Source organism: Branchiostoma belcheri, unplaced genomic scaffold (genome assembly GCF_001625305.1).
Source record: "Branchiostoma belcheri isolate BF01 breed outbred unplaced genomic scaffold, Haploidv18h27 scaffold33, whole genome shotgun sequence".
NCBI classification, from domain to species: domain Eukaryota; kingdom Metazoa; phylum Chordata; class Leptocardii; order Amphioxiformes; family Branchiostomatidae; genus Branchiostoma; species Branchiostoma belcheri.
Genome location: NW_017803943.1, coordinates 2,422,452 through 2,440,288, shown reverse-complemented (window position 1 = coordinate 2,440,288; position 17,837 = coordinate 2,422,452). Strand labels below are relative to the sequence as shown.

At 42.9% G+C, this 17,837-nt stretch overlaps 1 protein-coding gene across 1 annotated transcript; it reads right to left on the bottom strand.

Annotated features, from left to right (window-relative positions):
- Positions 1 to 1,373: 1,373 nt before the first annotated feature.
- LOC109475172 (prostaglandin E2 receptor EP4 subtype-like) lies at positions 1,374 to 10,809 on the bottom strand. Its single transcript, XM_019775705.1, has 2 exons — positions 9,502 to 10,809; positions 1,374 to 1,706 (listed from the first exon to the last, which is right to left on the bottom strand). Exons 1-2 carry the CDS (start codon positions 10,387 to 10,389, stop codon positions 1,374 to 1,376), a joined length of 1,221 nt encoding a protein of 406 aa, XP_019631264.1. The 5' UTR covers positions 10,390 to 10,809.
- Positions 10,810 to 17,837: the final 7,028 nt, after the last annotated feature.

Below are 17,837 nucleotides of genomic sequence, written 5' to 3'. Positions count from 1 at the left end.
GTTGCCTTTGTATTTTAGTACCCTAAAATAAATTTCCCTGTCCTGAGGCTGTATCTATAGTTGACGGAAATATCTGTGGTGTTTTTAACAATGGACGTTTGTTGTTTTTGGCAACGCTTATAACTTCAAAACACTACAATGACAATGTTCGCAGTTGAACAGAGGATACCTATGAATGCGTAAGAGAGCCCTCTTGTGGGGTTAAAGAGTAATGCAGCAAATGGGTTACTGCAGTACTTTAACCAATCGCTGTCACATGTCGTTCGTTGTAGGTTGTCCTTAATATTTCACATAGATTTAGGAAGAGCATAAGAAGTATAGAATATTCAGATTACTAGTAAGACCGATATTTGCTCGGGTGCAAATACAACATATTTCACTCCATCCCTCTCCTCATTCTAAAATACTATGCCGAATCCATGTAGTTCCCAATAGGCCACATACAGTGTTTGTTAGTAGCAATTGGTTTGGAACTTTTCATCTTAAGACAATTGAATGATGGAAGATATAAAAGGTAGCAATGTTTATTTTCCTTTCACAATAACCTACCACACTTACAAATTATTTGTAAATTATTAAGTTAGGGTACTCATATCCAAAACGTCTTTGGAAGTATATACATATGCGTGTGCGTATGTGTGTGTGTGTATGCATATCATATGTACATATATAGATATTAGGAGTATAAATTACTTAGTATGTACAACATTTTCTTGTTACGAAAAACATTGACATGTTTTGTGTGTCCTACACCGCTACACACTTCACGTACTACGTTACTTTAATGCATGTATATTGCACAGAGAACAAAAAAAGAACTATGTACATAATTCTATAAGTACTCGTCATTTTGCATAATCTTCTGTTATCACTCTTCATGGTAGCCCTATAACCTCCTTGATGGTAGTATAACAGATGCCGCTACAAAATTATGGGTATCAATGGTTGGTTATTATCTATACTATACATGACATGCATTTTACCGTTATATACAAATAGATACATATTTATTGCCTAAATGTGTCCAAATATTAAATCTTTGCCTGGTGTAATCATAACATGTCATAACATCTTTGGCCTCTTTCCAGTTTCATTTGGTGGATTCCAATGTCAATGCAAATGTTGGTCCTCTCTTTATCACGAAAGCTCATCTGTATTGGTAGTAATCATAGTAAAATGTTGAACTTTATTTTTCCAACATAAGATCAAATTTTCAACGACCACTGTCGCCTTCATCAGGATCCTTGGTCCTCTCTATATAGATTACAACTTACACACGTCACAATATCTACGTACTGTCTTGCTGTATACGTCCCCAGTCCTATATATACTTAAATGTTTTTTCACTCTCAAAGAAGAAACGACAGATTGTGTTAAACTAGTTCCGTCATCTCAATCTGATTATTCTGCGCGCTGCCGTTCACTATAACGCTAAAGTCTTCCTGAAACCGGGCCGGTCTCGTCACGTGACCCTCCGTTCTCCCGCCAGAACCGATCCCTCCGGAACCAATGGAAGGCTCGATCGACATCCGGGCCTTTCCGCACAGGATGACCCGCAGGAAGCGAAAGAACAGAATCAGCAACTCCTTCCGGAACAGGATGTAGACCCACGGGTCGAGAATCTGGTTGATGGACGCCATGTTGATCGCTAACAGGTCGGCGGCGTGGTTCACAGCGCCCCCTGACGTATTGTGGATGATTCGCACCTAGAAATATGAAAAATGGGAGGTTAGAAAGGTGAAAGAGCAACAATTGATTGCCATGTAGCTAGACAAGCGTGTGGTACATTAGACTTGATTAAAGTGACAAAGACTTTTGAAGAAGGTCGATGACTCAGTTAATACAAACTACCATGTGCGGTAGTGCGAGACGGACGGCTTATAGAAAGTGATACGCAATAATGTTTTATGTTGATGTTGAAGTCAAGTGTCATAATATGCTTGATAACTGAAACTAAAATGATAGTTGGCTGGATAATACATCACAGAATTAATGATCTATGTACGAATGAAGTAGACTTTCTACAAGCTAGTATCCATCCACATCTACTCAAGTCATTAACCGTACGTAGGGGATACAATCTTAGTCATGTTTCGGACCGCATTCTCCTCATTGCAACGCCACCTATCGGTGGGAATTCGAAGTACAACCAGCCAGGATTGCCCTGAGCAAGGTGGCAAAACAACTACCGTAACGTTCTAAAGCAAATCCATTTGGTTGTGCAACCACCAAGAAATATGTTCTCCATTTTTCGAGAATGTATAACCGCCGGAGGGGACAAATTCAATCACAGAGATGAAGACCGCTCTAAGTGATCTGCCGACAGGGGATCAGTAGCGTTTTCTTTGTGCGGTGTCCAAGTGCGTACAGGAGTCGGTATTGATAAAGCCCGGTTCATCACGGGTTAGCTGATATAACAGGTAGTATAGACACGTCGGTGGGGAGTCGCGGCGCCGACAGTCTGGGTGAGCACTCTGTGGCTTCTCCACGGCCGTTTCAGTACATCGATTGCCCAGCAGTGTTCCACAGGGGTGACCATTAGTACTCCAGAAATAGGAATAACCCCTAGTCACTTGACTAGACATCATTCGCAAGGCTTTTGAAGAATCTAAATACACTTAGGAGATAATACTATGTCGTGATCCTTTCTAAATCTCGTCAGTTTATATCGTGCGAGACCTTAAATTTGTGATAGGGTACTCTAGCAATAGGGATAACACCTAGGTACTGAACCATTCACTTGTCTGGACATCATTGGCAAGGCTTTCGAGGAATTGAAATACACTTAGGAGATAATGTTATGTCATGATCCTTTCTCTATATCTCGTATCGTAGGTGACCTTAAATCTATATATGTGTATTGGGTGACCCTTAGTATTCTAGTAATAGGAACAGCCGCTAGGCACTGAACGAGTCAGTAGTCTAGACATCATTGGTAAGTCTTTGCAAGAATGGAAGTACACTTAGGAAATAATGTTCTATCATGATCCTTTCTAAATCTCGTGTCGTAAGGGGCACACACGCACGCACGCACGCACGCACACACACACACGCACACACACACACACACACACACACACACACACACACACACACACATACATACATACACAAACAAACATCTGAGGCTACTAACTCATTATGATAAGAAATGTACAGAGGAATCTTGTTGTAAAATAGAAGCCTTTACTGGCACAACAAAAGTACAGCGATAAGTATATGCTTTGAAACTCTTGCGCCCTACCAAACCGATGCTCACGAATAGTTGCATACTTAGTACTCTATGTATTTTTCATATCGCACCAGAAGTTATAATCATAGTTGTCAAAGCTGTCAACTGTAGAAATCCCTATTCCCAAAACAATGTCGTTATGTCGTTGAACTTGAAGTGTGCGCAGCGAGGGACCGGCCAAGAATTTGGCAGCATTCCTGGAGACACTGTTCAAACCTGACCTTGGTAATAAACTTCACCGTGTCAATATAGGGTCAGTCTGAGGACAATATAGACACACGTCTCCGTGTATTATGTTTCCCTTGTATCTCTGTTATACCTACTTATCCACTATTTTCTCACTTAGTGAAATTGTTTCTTTATACACGTACCATATGGCACCTTTATTAAAGGTGCCATATGGTACGTGTATAAAATAATACAGTACCGTATGGTACCTTATTGTTGTGCAGTTTTATGACGAACGAGCATATCTTTATACTTGTCATATACACGCCATATCATATGCATATCACATGCACAATATCAAATGTTAAGACATATATATTAAAATTTTCTCTTAACAATCTACACACATTTTGTATCTGCAAATTTCTAGATATGTTTTGGTACATTTTCAGCAAACTATTGTTGCTATTATAATGTATTTATAGTATGACTAAGAAATTGATTACTACATTGACTAATACTAGTAAGTGAAGAAAATTAAACGATTGATTGAAAATCAATTTTTGTGAAACAATAAATCTACATTCTTATTGCTGGAAGCTTACTCCCCTCCCCTTTAATCATTGGCCATGGTACCGCCCATAGGTCACCAATCGGGCACCTTGCTATACCCTGCGGCGGTTCGCTATGTTGGGTAACGCCGTCCAAAAATACGACCTGTCGGTACGTTTTAATCATATCCTCCTTTGATCTATAACAAGTCCCCACAGACGGACTATATTTGTCTCCAATTTGACAACCACTGAGTGGGTTGTGTGATCTATACGGACGGAGGTCACTCCATGCGTAGGAGAAAGATTATACATAATATAAGTAATGTCTTGGGAGGATATTAAATTCTATTACTCTAAAGTTTATAACTGCCGGAGGGATGCGTTTTGTAGCGAAAGGCCATGACCTAAACCAGGTTATAACAACGGGACGTCACGTTTTATCAGTATTCTTGCTTATCGAGGCTTTATTTTCCTTTATTGTCGAGTTTATTATACCCGGGAAGAGTGAATCTTTCTGTAATTTCTGTCAAACGGTTCACATTTGATCTGCGTCACCGTTTATTTAGTGTCTAGTGGATGCGCCTACATGCCTGCGCATTTCCTGGACCGTTTTGTATGCCGGATACTGCGTTTGGCCTAACCATTGATTTTTCTACACCGCGTTTTGTCAAAGTGGCCTTGTCTACAAGCTTAGATTAACGACCTACGGGACCTCTAGCTTGCGAAAACTTTACCACTAGATTGGGTATTGGCCAGTGTGTCTAGTAAGGTAATGCATTGGCTCAGTAATTAAGAAGCTTAGCTTAGTTTATGTGTGGCATACTTGTACATGTATATATACCAGGTGCAGCCTTAGATTGACCAGGAAAAGTAATGTGTACATCAGCCTAGATTCACCACGCTGAAGTTCTCTAAGTGGTTTTGGCCATTAGGAACATTTGATTTGCTTCAGTGTCTTGATAGTGTTGGGTCTAGATCTTCCTATTTGTGAATCTGTAGCAAGAAAATGATGATATTTTGTAAAGGGGAAGCCTTGAACTTGAAAATAAGAAACAATAGAAAAGTACTTATTATGATAATTCGTTTTCAACGAGCTTCATTCCGTTTGTCACTGATGAGTTGCTAAACCTTTAAACATGGCATAATGTTGATAGTTATCAAAATAATCAGTAGCTAGGTCTTCTAAACAAACAAACAAACAAACAAACAAACAAACAAAACAAAGTAAAAAAAATAAGATATTATATAAATGAGTGTCATATGTATTCTTCATATCATGCAGAGTGCTGAAATAGATCGCCACAAGTAATGACTTAATATGTACTTCAAAGAATCCAGCATGTAACGTATTTGGTACCTTTTTACAAGTGATATATGACCCCTTGTTATGTATCTTTAAACATGCCCTGCCCTGTCCCTAAACAGGTACATGTAAACATACCTTATTTGATGTGCCGTTAATATGATACAATATGAAAGAAAGTGTATGTTGTTTTCTTAATCTACAAAACTCTTTAACTATACCTTTTATTCATTCTAACGCAAACATACACTATACTTAAACTCTCCAGCTTGTATAGAGTTAGGTTTGTACCCAGAAACAAAAGTTAGTGATCTGTAAACTGACATTTATAGACACATCTGGGTGTTTAAAGAGTAAAGATGTCGTTGGTGACCTCTGTGCTCCCGGAAATTTGAACTTCGTGACCCTGTCAGTTCTAACGGACTTTCTCCGTGCTTTGAAGCCCAAAGCGGGCCGGGCTGGCCATTAGAAGGGCTACATCGTACGTTACTAACATTGGGCTGTCTTTCAGGGTTCCACGTTCAGGTTCTGGGTTAACCAACCGTGCTGCCACAACGGCTATGTTAGCACAATCGGTTTAATGCCACGACTTAGCCGCAAAGTCTGGAAAATGCCGCCGAAAGTCTATCATCATTAGAGCATGTCCCTCTACTATACACGCTCACCGGGCACAGGGCTCACTGGTATCAGTCTTCAGCAGACTTCTTTCATAGCTGGAAAAAGCGAAATTTTGCCCAAAGCGGTGAATAATTTGGCAGTGGCAGGAGTGCGCCTAACATAGATTCAAGAACTCGGAGAGTTTGGACTATCGGGAAGTGTTTTGGGAGGACTTTATGATGTAACACACCCCAGCCGACTCCTTTGGCAAATCATTATCAACCTTCTGTAGCCAAATTCTGTTTTTCACGCAGTAAATATATCGTGTAGATGTTCATCGCCTATCGCAACCATTACAGGACTTACCTGGCAATTTAGAGTACTGGTTTAATAGTGTCACGTTCCATGCAGTAGGCACATACACGTACAGAGGAAGTCTAAGGAGCTATACCAACAAGAACAAACTTTGATTCAGACAGACATCCGGGGTTGACAGATAAAACAGATCAGTGATGTGCTCTGAGTGGCAGAAAGACGTACAGCCATCCCTCCCTTCCTGACAGAACGACAACAACAGGCATGTGGCGACCAGGATACCAGACAGGCACCAAACCTTTGAGTTCTGTATCTGTATCGATATAGCCGGTATAACCGCCCTTCGGCGTAACACACCAGCTTCGCAGGCACGCGGCGCGGCGGCAGCTAGCTCTCTGACTTTGGAACACGTTAAGAGAGCAGGTTCAGCTTAGCTAAACTCTACAGGCGTAGATTTACCTACAGTTTTCAGTTGAAAAAAAAACTGTTCTTGTCAGAACTAAATATCAAGTACACAATAGATGCATGGCGTCTGTATATGTTTTTGTCGGTCTTATTGCTTGTTTTGTACGTCACGTCTTTCAAGCTGTGCGATTTTGTTCACTGGACAACACATTTTATGAAAACCCCGGCCTGTTTAAACAAAAACTGACAAATATCTACGCTGGACTGACGCAAACGTTAGCAATGTCAGCGTTTAATTTCTTGCTGTTCGTCTGTGATGTCTACATGTACGTTGAGTGCCGAAGAAATTTCATTTTAATGATGACTTTTTCAGCCCTGGCAATATTCAAATTCACACGTACACAAAGAAAAGTGTGGAACGCGTTTGCTCCTTTTAAATTACAAAGCACTGAAAGCGCACATATTAAAGACATAAGTGACTGAGCTGAGATGACTCCGAGGACATTTAGAATAACATGTGTCCGTTTGTAGAACATTTGTATTTACCAGTCCCAGCTACATTGTAACAAGGTCCCCAACTTCCGTTCGCACCCAGTATTGACTATAGCCTATTTACCGAATCTGTGTGTACGAATCTGTTACACATGTTACTCTGTTTGTTCCCAGACAACACGGTCAATGACTCGATATGTTGACTCCGGAGGGTTCACTTTAGTTCATTCTAGACAAGAAATTTTCCCTAGTTTCTCTATCATTTACTGCTTAAACAAAGATATCTTAAAAGAGCAATCATTCCGTTACTGTCATTGTTGTAGCCTTCCACTGATAGCATTTCAAAACGAAACCACGATAACCAGTAAAGATAATGACTTTGTTGATCAACGTTTATGCATTACTAGACATAAATGTACGTTGTCAACTGCTCAATGCTGATATTCTGTTAGATTACCACACTGTTCTGACTTACGACACGCCTAAATGATGAAAGAAATACTGAACAACAGGCCAATTTGGTCTGACCATATGGCGGAAGCCTCCAGTCTTGATCTACAGACGTCGACTCTGTATTTTATAATCGAAGCTGTAGCTTGTTATAGGCATTATGAGTTTATGACTTCTATATGTTCCGGTGGCGTCGCTCAGACTAAGTGGTGTACTAATAAACAGAGCCACGTGTCAAAGCTTTAAGTACAGGTTTAGCAGAATGTGCAAATTAAGGGAATAGTTCCAAATTGAAGGCGACAAATATACAAACTCTAGACATTTAGAAGGCGTCTATGATATGGGCATATCGCCTAAAATCCTGTATGCTTGCATTTGGCTTACATAATAATGTTCGAAGATGGAGAAGATAGATTATATGAATTAAAGGTTTCTTTTAACGATCAGCTGGTTTGCCTTAGCGGAAGCTCATCTTGACTTTTTGTTTACACGACATAGCTTCTAACATTTCACTGGCACATCGCAAACGCGATGTTTTTCAAGGATGACTCTTTGCAAATTTCCGTGAAGAATTCTACCTATATCGCATATTTCAAAACCATATGTGTGTATAGACTGTTACAGACTGTTTTCAACATACACGCATGACCATATGGGAACCTCTATCAATAAATTAACGTATCCATATATCATATTTTATAATCGATATCAGTCGAGAGACGAAACCTTGCGATCGACGGTACACACCACTTCGCTAGCCTCCGTAGCAGGATTATAGAACTGGGGGTTTGGTGGTCTTCGGCTGTTTTCTGATTAGCCTCCGTAGCAGGCTTATAGAACTGGGGGTTTGGTGGTCTTCGGCTGTTTTCTGATTAGCAAAAAACGGGGGTAATTCAACCAGGCCGGCTACGTTGTCTATATGTAATCAGAAAATAGCACATAAAAGTTCCCAAAGACCCTGAAGACCCTTAAAACACCCAGTTTTGGGCATGCTATGGAGGCTACCGCTTCAGCAGGCTGTACTGTTCCACACGACTGTGTATGATATATGACTCCTCTCGATATTAGAGTGGCGTGGGGAAAATGAGTTCAGCCACTTACACTGAGTTAGATGGCGGTAAGTGATAGGGATGATGGGATGGAACGAATGTGGCAGAGACTTATAGAGGAAGGAAAGAGGAACGACAGAAGATTGAATGAGAGATAAAGCGGTGTATCGAAGGACAGAGGGCAGAAAAGACGTTATGTTGTGATGATGAACTTGAAAGTTGGGGCTGTTCCAGAAACGATAATGTTTGGGATATTGTTATGTCGATGATTGAAATATAGAAATATGAAGATAGCTCTTTTAGCGTATTAAATACCAGTCAGGCAAAGTGGTGTCTGTTTTAAATGCCACCTGATACTAGATTTGTAGTATTGAATTCTTTCACTGTTTCATGGATACAGTTTGGGATATTGAGCGAAAAAAAGTCATGCCAGTTGAAACGTTGGAAAGTAAAGATGCAAGAAACTCCTGACACATACCGTAAATGTGTGGTATCTGATATTATACGCACAATCGAACCTGTACTGGTAAGCATATCTGTATTTGGGAAACCTGGATTTTGGCAATGACGATAAATGGCAAGTAATACATGCTTTCGGGTATCCGATGACTTTGGCAACCACTATTAGACTCACCTGATATGTATCGCTGCATCTACCATGTATTTGCAACCAGATGTTATTGTAGCTATGTCGATGAAGTTTAGACATCCAGGTAATGAGATCTACAACTAAATTGTTACTCAAGCAACTGGATAGGTTTGGAAAACTGCCAGGTGTTTCAAGTAGCATCCATACCTTTGATTTGTTTGAGGTGTGTGTGCCACGGTGCGCAGTACCAGCAGTGCCACCATTAGTGTGTTGTAGGTACCATAATTGTTGGCTGTATGTTTGAGGTATGTGTACTCTGTACCACGGTAGTAACTTGCAGTACGTACCATGATGGGTCCCCAGCAGATGGTGAAGACCACCGTGACCCCCACCAGCAGTACCACCATCTGGATCTCTATCTCCTTCTCCTTCCTGAGCCGCCTCATCTCCCGGCACGTCTGCATCTCCAGGGACCGCCTCCGCATCTTGAACATGGTGAAGATCAGCGACACGTTCAGAACAGTCGTCCCCAGGATGATCAGGATACCCGTCGCGGCGAAAGCGTACGGGTAGACCGCCTCGGTGAGGGTTAGGTTCCCGGCGGTGCTGAAGAAGCACCACGTACCCGGGTACTGGATCTCGTACCTGCCCACCCCGACGAAAGGTAGGAGAGAGAACAGTATGGTGTATATCCACACACAGGCGATGGCGATGCGAGCCTTTTTGCGGTCGATGTGGATGTTGTAGAAGTAGGGGTGACTGAGAGCGATGTACCGCTCCACGGCCATGACGGCTACGATCAGGTTCGTGCACAGTCCGAACGCTACCATGTCGAAGGCGTGGAACTTGCAGAGCGGTTCTCCACCGACCCATTTGAAGTTGTTGGCGTAGACAATGAGAGCGAAGGGTGAGACCACCAGCGTTCCTATAAGGTCTGTCCAGGCCAGCCCTGAGACCAGGGTATAGAACACGGAGCGTCGTCTCTCTCTACGGGACAAACACAGGACAACCAGTGCGATTACGTTACTCAGAACTCCCGTAAAGAACATTAGAGCAGTCTTCAGGAGGGCTGGAGAAGGGTCGCGAGGGGCGACGCCATCGGTACCGTTCCCCGAGCCCGTCACGTTCAGGAGAATCTCTTCGGTGGGCGTGAGGAGGAACCCCGCCGACGTGTTCTCCAGGTACGCCGCGGTGGCGAAGTCTTCCTCGAAGGTTCCCGCCGCGCTTGCCATCATTGTGTCACGGGCAAGATCAAGTTCAAATGTTCAAGCCAAGGGCCTTGAGCCACAGAATCAGGCTGTCAGTGTGTTTGACCACGTAGGGCCAAGATCAAGTTCAAAAGGTTCAAGCGATCCAAGCACAGCACCCGCTAGGCGAGGGCCTTGAGTTAAGAAACGACTGAAAATGTGTCCAGGGTACGTGAAGCCAAGTTCAAGCGCGATCCAAGCTAGGCGAAGGCCTTGAGCCACGGAATCCGGCTGTCAATGTGTCCAGGGTGAATGAAGTCAAGATCAAGTTCAAACAAACGTTCAAGCGATCCAAGCACACCCGCTAGGCTAGGGTCTTGTTCTACGAAATCCGACCATCAGTGTGTCTAAGATCAAGTCAAAACGTTCAAGCGCGATCCAAGCTAGGCAAGGGCCACTTGAGCTACGGAATCCAATTGTCAGTACCACAGTGTGTGCCCGGGGTGTGTGAAACCGAGCGATGCGTTGGCCGATTCACTCACTCCTCCCAAAGCGCGTACCGTCAGCAGCCCTAGCTGTTTAACGCACGGCCGTCACATTCACATTCCCTCCCGCGGCGGAAGCGTCCGGATCATCCCACGCCGCCCAGTCGATACAGTTTAAAGTCCCGAGCATTGCCTACATTCCTGGGGGGGAGGCCCTCTACTCCAGGCACGGCACTGCACATGCGCTACAGGCGATCACTCGTAACGTCCCGCGTTTGTCACACTGATGACGGAGTCGTTAATCTCCAAGCAGATCTTCGGTGGCGGCAAAGACGGTATCAAATAGGTCGGGCTGGCGTAAAAAAGATACCGGTGCAAAAAAAGAAAGCCCGATAAAAAGCCTAAAACACGCCCAAAATAAGCCCAAATCCTAACCTCTGCTTATCAGTATGGGAGTATCAAATTAGCCAGGCAGTGTCCGGTCCATTTGCCAGCAATTAGTTTTTTTGCCATTTGCCACTCGATGGGATGGCGTAAAAAAGATACCAGTACAAAAAAGCCCAGTAAAAAACACCTAAACACGTAAAAATAAGCCGAAGCCTAAACCTCTGCTTGGAGAGTAGAAGTCGTCACCTTGGACGATATTTTACAAGTCCATGTGCAGTAGTGTCCACGGTCACGGCGTTTCTCTAAAGCTGACGTAGGTAGAAACCTCATAGGGCAAGGAGAGAATTCTTTACCTTACTCTATGCAGACGACAGAATGAAAGAAAAACTAAAGCTGAACTGAACCCGCGGATTGCAGAAAAAGGAGTGAGGGGCGGTACAGGTGCACAGATCCGTCTCACTGACTGTTGTTCCGGTGTCCGGTATTCCGTTGTTTGCATCTCTCAGTAGTTCCGGCTTGAGAACTGTGTACTGGTCACACACCTCCACAGACACTGTCCACACTCCGAGTTACCCCGAGTCAATACCCGCTCACCCAGCCGTTCTGTTAAGGATTTTCACCCCTGTGAAGTTCTACATATATCTACAACAACAGGGAGCCAAACACCCATAAGGGTAGCGCACTGTGCGAAGTCAAAAACGGAATCGTACCGACCTTATTGTTAGATCTCACACACGCACTAAACAGTCTACAGCACCGCAGGTGGTGAAACGCCTTATACGTCTTCTGTTGTTCATGTCAATCATTTTAAAGACGGTGCGTCAGTTGGTTTGGTTTTCCTTTTAATGCCCACGATCATGATAATGATCATTCTAGAATACGCATTTTCAGCGAGGTGAGGAAAGTCGTGTGAATATAGTGCCTTTCCCAAGGGCACAAGGTCGGTGACTTGGCAGGATTCGAACCTGGGACCTCTTGGTTCTGAGCCGGATGCTCTGCCGTTAAGCCGCACAACCCCACTCAGTTCTGTTTTGTTTCAAAATCGACTGGCATGTCACATACACAATGTAACATGAAGTATATAGGACTTACATTACATTAACTATTCATTCACTTAATGTAACAGTGATCCTTAAATACAATTTAATAATTGTTCCATTAAACATCATATTCAAGGTGCATATAAAATCACACAGGGCCCCACTGAAAATCAGTGTTACCACTGAGTGGGCAACCCTGTATGAATATGACGGAAAATAAAATAAAATGAAAATATTACCACTTTCGCAGGATGCATAGACAGTAACTTCAATGCTCGTGGCATGCGAGACTGTTCATGACATTTTGTTCTGCTGAAGGGTAGATGTAACAGTAGTTAGAGCTGATAACACACATTAGGATACACTCAGGAGCCTCCGTAAAGAAGATATAATAGTTGAGAGTAACAGTTTTACACAGACAAATTTGCGCTGATAGCACGTTTTAGGTGCCAGCCTATCAATTTTAGTACACCATACATATAATCGACATTGCGATCTACATGTACATGTATATATGTAAGCGTGCCGCATTCCAAGAACTATAAACATGCGAGCTTAGACCCGTTGATTGAGACCTCACGCGACTGAGATTTCAATAAAAACAGTCTATGCCTGCGCTGGGGGTATTAAACTGTCTGCGCCCTGACTTGACACGTTTTCAATAAAGCCATAGATAGATAATGCGTCTCCAGACTGTTTTATAGAACACTAGATTTGACCGAGGATCCTCCGTTGTTAGCGACCTCTTGAACCTTTCACGTTAGTACCGTGCGTTGGAGGTAATGTAGCAAGATGGATATAACGTTACTTGTAACCAAGCCCAGGCACCGCGTGGAAGGTAAAATTTATTCCTTTTCAGCAAGATATTTTCGCTGACGCTAGGGATTTGGGAGATACAGTATTTGCTTGAAAGTATTATTTTGGGTGACCTGGTTTGTGTGTTGGTTGACAGCGCGTGGGTGGGGGAAGAACAGGCACCTAGGCAGAATATATAACTGGAAGGTAATGGAGTGAGAGATGAGCAAGCCCATGGTCGGTTAAAATTCTTCCCTTTTTCAGCAAGATATTTCCGCTGAAACTCAGTATTCTGGAGACACAGTATCATTTTGCTCGGAAGTATTATTTTGGGTGGCCGTAAACGGTTAAAATTATTCCCTTTTTCAGCAAGAAAATTTCGTTGAAGGAGTTTGGAGATACAGTAGTTGTACGGAAGTATTATTTTGGGTGGCTAGGTTTGTGTGTTTGTTTGTCCAGAAAGAGTTGGTTGATAGCACGTGGGTGGGGTTGATTAACAGGCAGAATAACAGGAGATCAAAAGGTCAGACACAGTAAAAGGCTCTGGTCAGAGAGTTTATGAAGCCTAGGATTGTAGGCACAGAAAGAGGTGATGAAAGACAATATAAAAGAGTGGACTAGACTAAGTTTAGCTGAAGCCAAGAGCGGCGGAGAACAGAGTTAGGTGGTGGAGGAGAGTGGATCCAGTCATGGTGCCCCAACGACCCTCGGTGAGGTCAAGGAATAGGTGAGGTGAGGTCAGGATAGCACGAGGGACTATCTGATACTTACAGGCAGTCTGAAACCTCTGATTTCTTGTTTCACTTACGAAAACCTTGTAGAATTAAAGACGATCAATAGCAAAGAACTGATGAAAATCAAGCTTGTCGAAGATCTGGTCTCTCCAGACGAAGTGAGGTAAAAGAACCATGGAGGATGTCAGCTGGCGAACTGCCAAACGAAGACATCCCGCTCTTAAGGTCCGTGTAACACGCTCTAAGGACCCGCAGAGCAAACGTACCGGTCAGTAGCACCATTAGGTGCATCTTAACGACTGTACCGGTGTAGCCTTGGGACTTAGACGGGCTTTCTTCTTAGCTTCGGCCGCTGTCAACGGCCGGTTCATCAAAGGTATTCTTTCTATATTCATAGCGTTTTACTTTTCTGAGTAGCTAATAAAAAAGGTAATTTTAAAAAAAGAGAAGCGTAGTTTTGCAGAGTTCACAGATTTCCAAACGCCTGTACAAGCTTTGAAAAGACACGAAGTAAGTTTTAGAGGTGTACGTGTACGTAATATTATTCTCTCCCTACAGCTACTTACTTCGCTCTTTCCGGTACCACCCATTCAATCAGCCTGAACATTCTTCCGAATCCCGCCTTGTCTCCTCCTTTTATCTGTTAGATTAAACGTCATCATCCTTTCTCCTTCATTGTCAATGGTATCTCAATCAACTTAAAAGCCTTTCATTTGATGAACGTGTTCGTTTTCATCATCTTCATTAGGGAATTCTCGTAAGTGCCGTGTAGAAAAGATGAGAAGTTAATTAAAAGTGAAGGCGAAAAGACAGAGAGACGTCACTGAATCTTTTCCCAAGTCAGCATGGTACTTTTACCCTTGAATAAAATAATGTTGCATTTTTACTTCAAGTCCAATTCACTTTTATCACCAATCCTAGTTTAAGTGTGTTCCCTTCAATTTAGCACACACAAATGTTTCGCATTTTACATACTTTTATCATTGAATGCATTTTAAGAGAATCAAAGCTATATCTTGGGTTGTGTAACACACTACTAAAGAGGCCCACAGCACACACGTATATACCGTTATTGCCATTAGATGGGTTCTTACGAGCGATGATATCTTCTTGAGAGGCCATTTTACATTCATTCCGCGTTTAGGTCAGTTCAGTTCATCCTTGATAAGGTGACACCATGTAATGTCTCCACAAGTTCCTGCAAATTCTCCCCATTCCGCTATATATAGCTACTTGATATTTGGAAACGGAGTCTGTAACGGTTTGTGGAAGAGATTGCCGTGGAAGTGTGTGAAGGTCGAACGACTAGATTTTTGTTAAAGGCATCCAATGTGATTTCATAGCAGCAAAACTGGAAATATTCTGAATAAGGCAATCTGTATGACTGCTTCACATCAGCACATTTGAGTCAGTATCTCATACTTTTGGCGTTTAAAGCTGCAGAAACAAGCCTCAAAATTAGTCCTTTATTTTCTGGGCGGTACCCTAAAATCAGCGCAGGGCCCTCTCAGTAACCATTTTCAGTCAGAATTTTGGGATTTTTGCTCCATGAGGGTGTGTGGTTTCAACTCAGTATGTAGATAAATGGCTAGGATATTGGCTTTGAAAAATCGGGTTTCCAAGCCCTAAAAACTGCACTGTTCTAGACTCCCCTTGTCCCACAGAATCTGCTTGGAGATTTACATTTTCTTGTGTATTCTCTCCGAAAGCTGTGTTATTTTTTAGGACGCCAGTTTGACGTTTTATAGCCTTCACAGAAAGGGTAATAGTTAATGAGCCATAATCTGTACATGTATCACTCCTACTAGAATGGAAACCGACTCGACTGTAACATTACTTTATACGCCGAGAAGCTTTGTGTAAGGGAGGTAATGTGTTTTTATCCTGGTAAATGATGACGGATAGAAGAAAAGTACCGTTACGTATACATGACTCACTGCACAAACTCAAAGCTAAATCAGGCGCGTATCACAGGTTCTATTACACGGAGTGGCTAAGCCGGGGCGTTAGTCTTTGCGTTCCGGATTCTTAATCATGGGGGGTTGAGACGTTAACGTTAACATCGTTCCCAATGAGTCTGTTAACGAGACTAAACTATATAAGACGAGATTAGACGAGACTTCACCTTTAAAGGCCAATGTAGTTTCATGGAAGCAAAACAAAAATATTCTGGATGATATGATATCATAATCTGTATGATATTGACATTTACTGACATTTCTTACTGCATAATTGTCATCATCATTTCATACTTGAAGCATTTTCGAATAGCCCAGGCACAAGCTACATGACCGGATGCCAGCTAGCCTCTTAGCAGGCTTCGGGAGCGCTTCTTAGCGCGGACCAACTCCCCTAGCACATTATCTGTCTACTTGACCAATTTCTACACCTTGAAGCCGCTTCTCGAAGCCTACTGGTAAAGGCTAGGATTCCAGCGGGGAATAAAAAAAAAAGAAGCAAATAACGCGGCGACATGTATCAACTTGATTGCTACATAAGAATTGATAAACTGCCGCCTTTCCGCGAAATATCGCTACAGGTCTTTACCGAAAGCAGTCAGTAATCCCCTTAACTTTTATTACCTGCAAACGACCGTTAGCGCGGAAGTCGTCCGCCATGAATCAAGCGGAGACACTGAACAGTCATTTGGGCTGATTGGGTCCACTGGCCCCGAGACGGAACGTTGCGCAAAGAAGGAATTGGAGGGAATGGGGCAGCGAAAAAAATATACAAAAGAGCGAGTCTGGGTGAGAATGTGAAATGTCGATTAAATGGAAATTAAATGCATTTCCCTTTTCTCCGTTTTGCCTCTAATTTGTCTTTGTTTCATCGTCCGCCCGTCTGTTCTTTCCTTTCTTCTTTCATTTATTTCCGTCTTTTTTTCTGACTTAACTCATTTATTTCTACCGCTCAGATCACTTAACTCGGTGCTGAGTTGGGAGTAGCCTAATATTCTAGCCACATTTCGCTCCTTTTATCATGTTTAAGAATATGACTTTCCCTAGTTTGATTTGTCAAAATTGCCAGACATAGTGGCTATAAACTCACTGTCTGACCCCCAACCGATTCAACCACAGATACCCTTGCTTACGACTAACTCCCAACTGTTAAAAGGTCGTGAGGCCATGGTCGGCTGTGTGTGACAAGTTCCTTATCCAAGTCAGATTCACAGGCAAGAGCCAAGGCCACGAAATGAGCGCACGCTGTCATAATAACTGGATCATCCCAGGTGACACCTGGTACGATTTAGACACCCTGTGAGATGTATGACAGTACCGTAGCCCTGAGCCCTCGCCGCGAACTCTCATTTCCTCCCAGACACTAATTCGATTCTCCTTGATCCGGGCCAACGCAGGATCCTGGCGGATATATTCCCGTAAATTGAAAAACCTGTTGTGACGTGCGGATACGAAGAACGTTGTTGCACGACAATTGTACAAGATACACGTATGGCAACGAGTACTGAACATAGTACGAAAAGAGAAGGGTATAGAATGAAAATTAACATCCTAATTACTAAACATCAAGAGAAGTTTAGTAAGTAGAGTACAGCAAGTACAGTAGGGACATTATCATTAGATAGCTTTAAACAATGTTTAGTGTTATATTTCAAGGGTTAGGTGCAACACGTCGTTCGGTGTGATGTAGCCAGCTGCCGCCGCGCCGCGTGCCTGCGAAGCTGTTGTGTTACGCCGAAAGGCCGTTATACCGGCTATCCAGATACAGATACAGATACAGATGTGCAATTGTCGTGCAATAAAGTTCTTCTATCTCCGTAAATTGTTCTGGCGTGCGGATATGACTGACGACCGGCCGTGAGGACGTGCTTACCCCAATCTCACTCCGGGGCGACCTGTACGTGTAGAGGTCTGACTTCCGGGGAGGCGTGTTTTAATAGAAGTAATGGCAGCGTCTGACCTCTGACACGCCAGTCATAAATGAAAAGTTTGCCGCTGTTTTAACGCCCACAAGGGAGCTGTCAGCGGATATCGGTAAAATGGTATTGATGAAGAAGGTAATGTTTTCCGTGGCGTTTGTGTGTGTGTGGTGGGGGG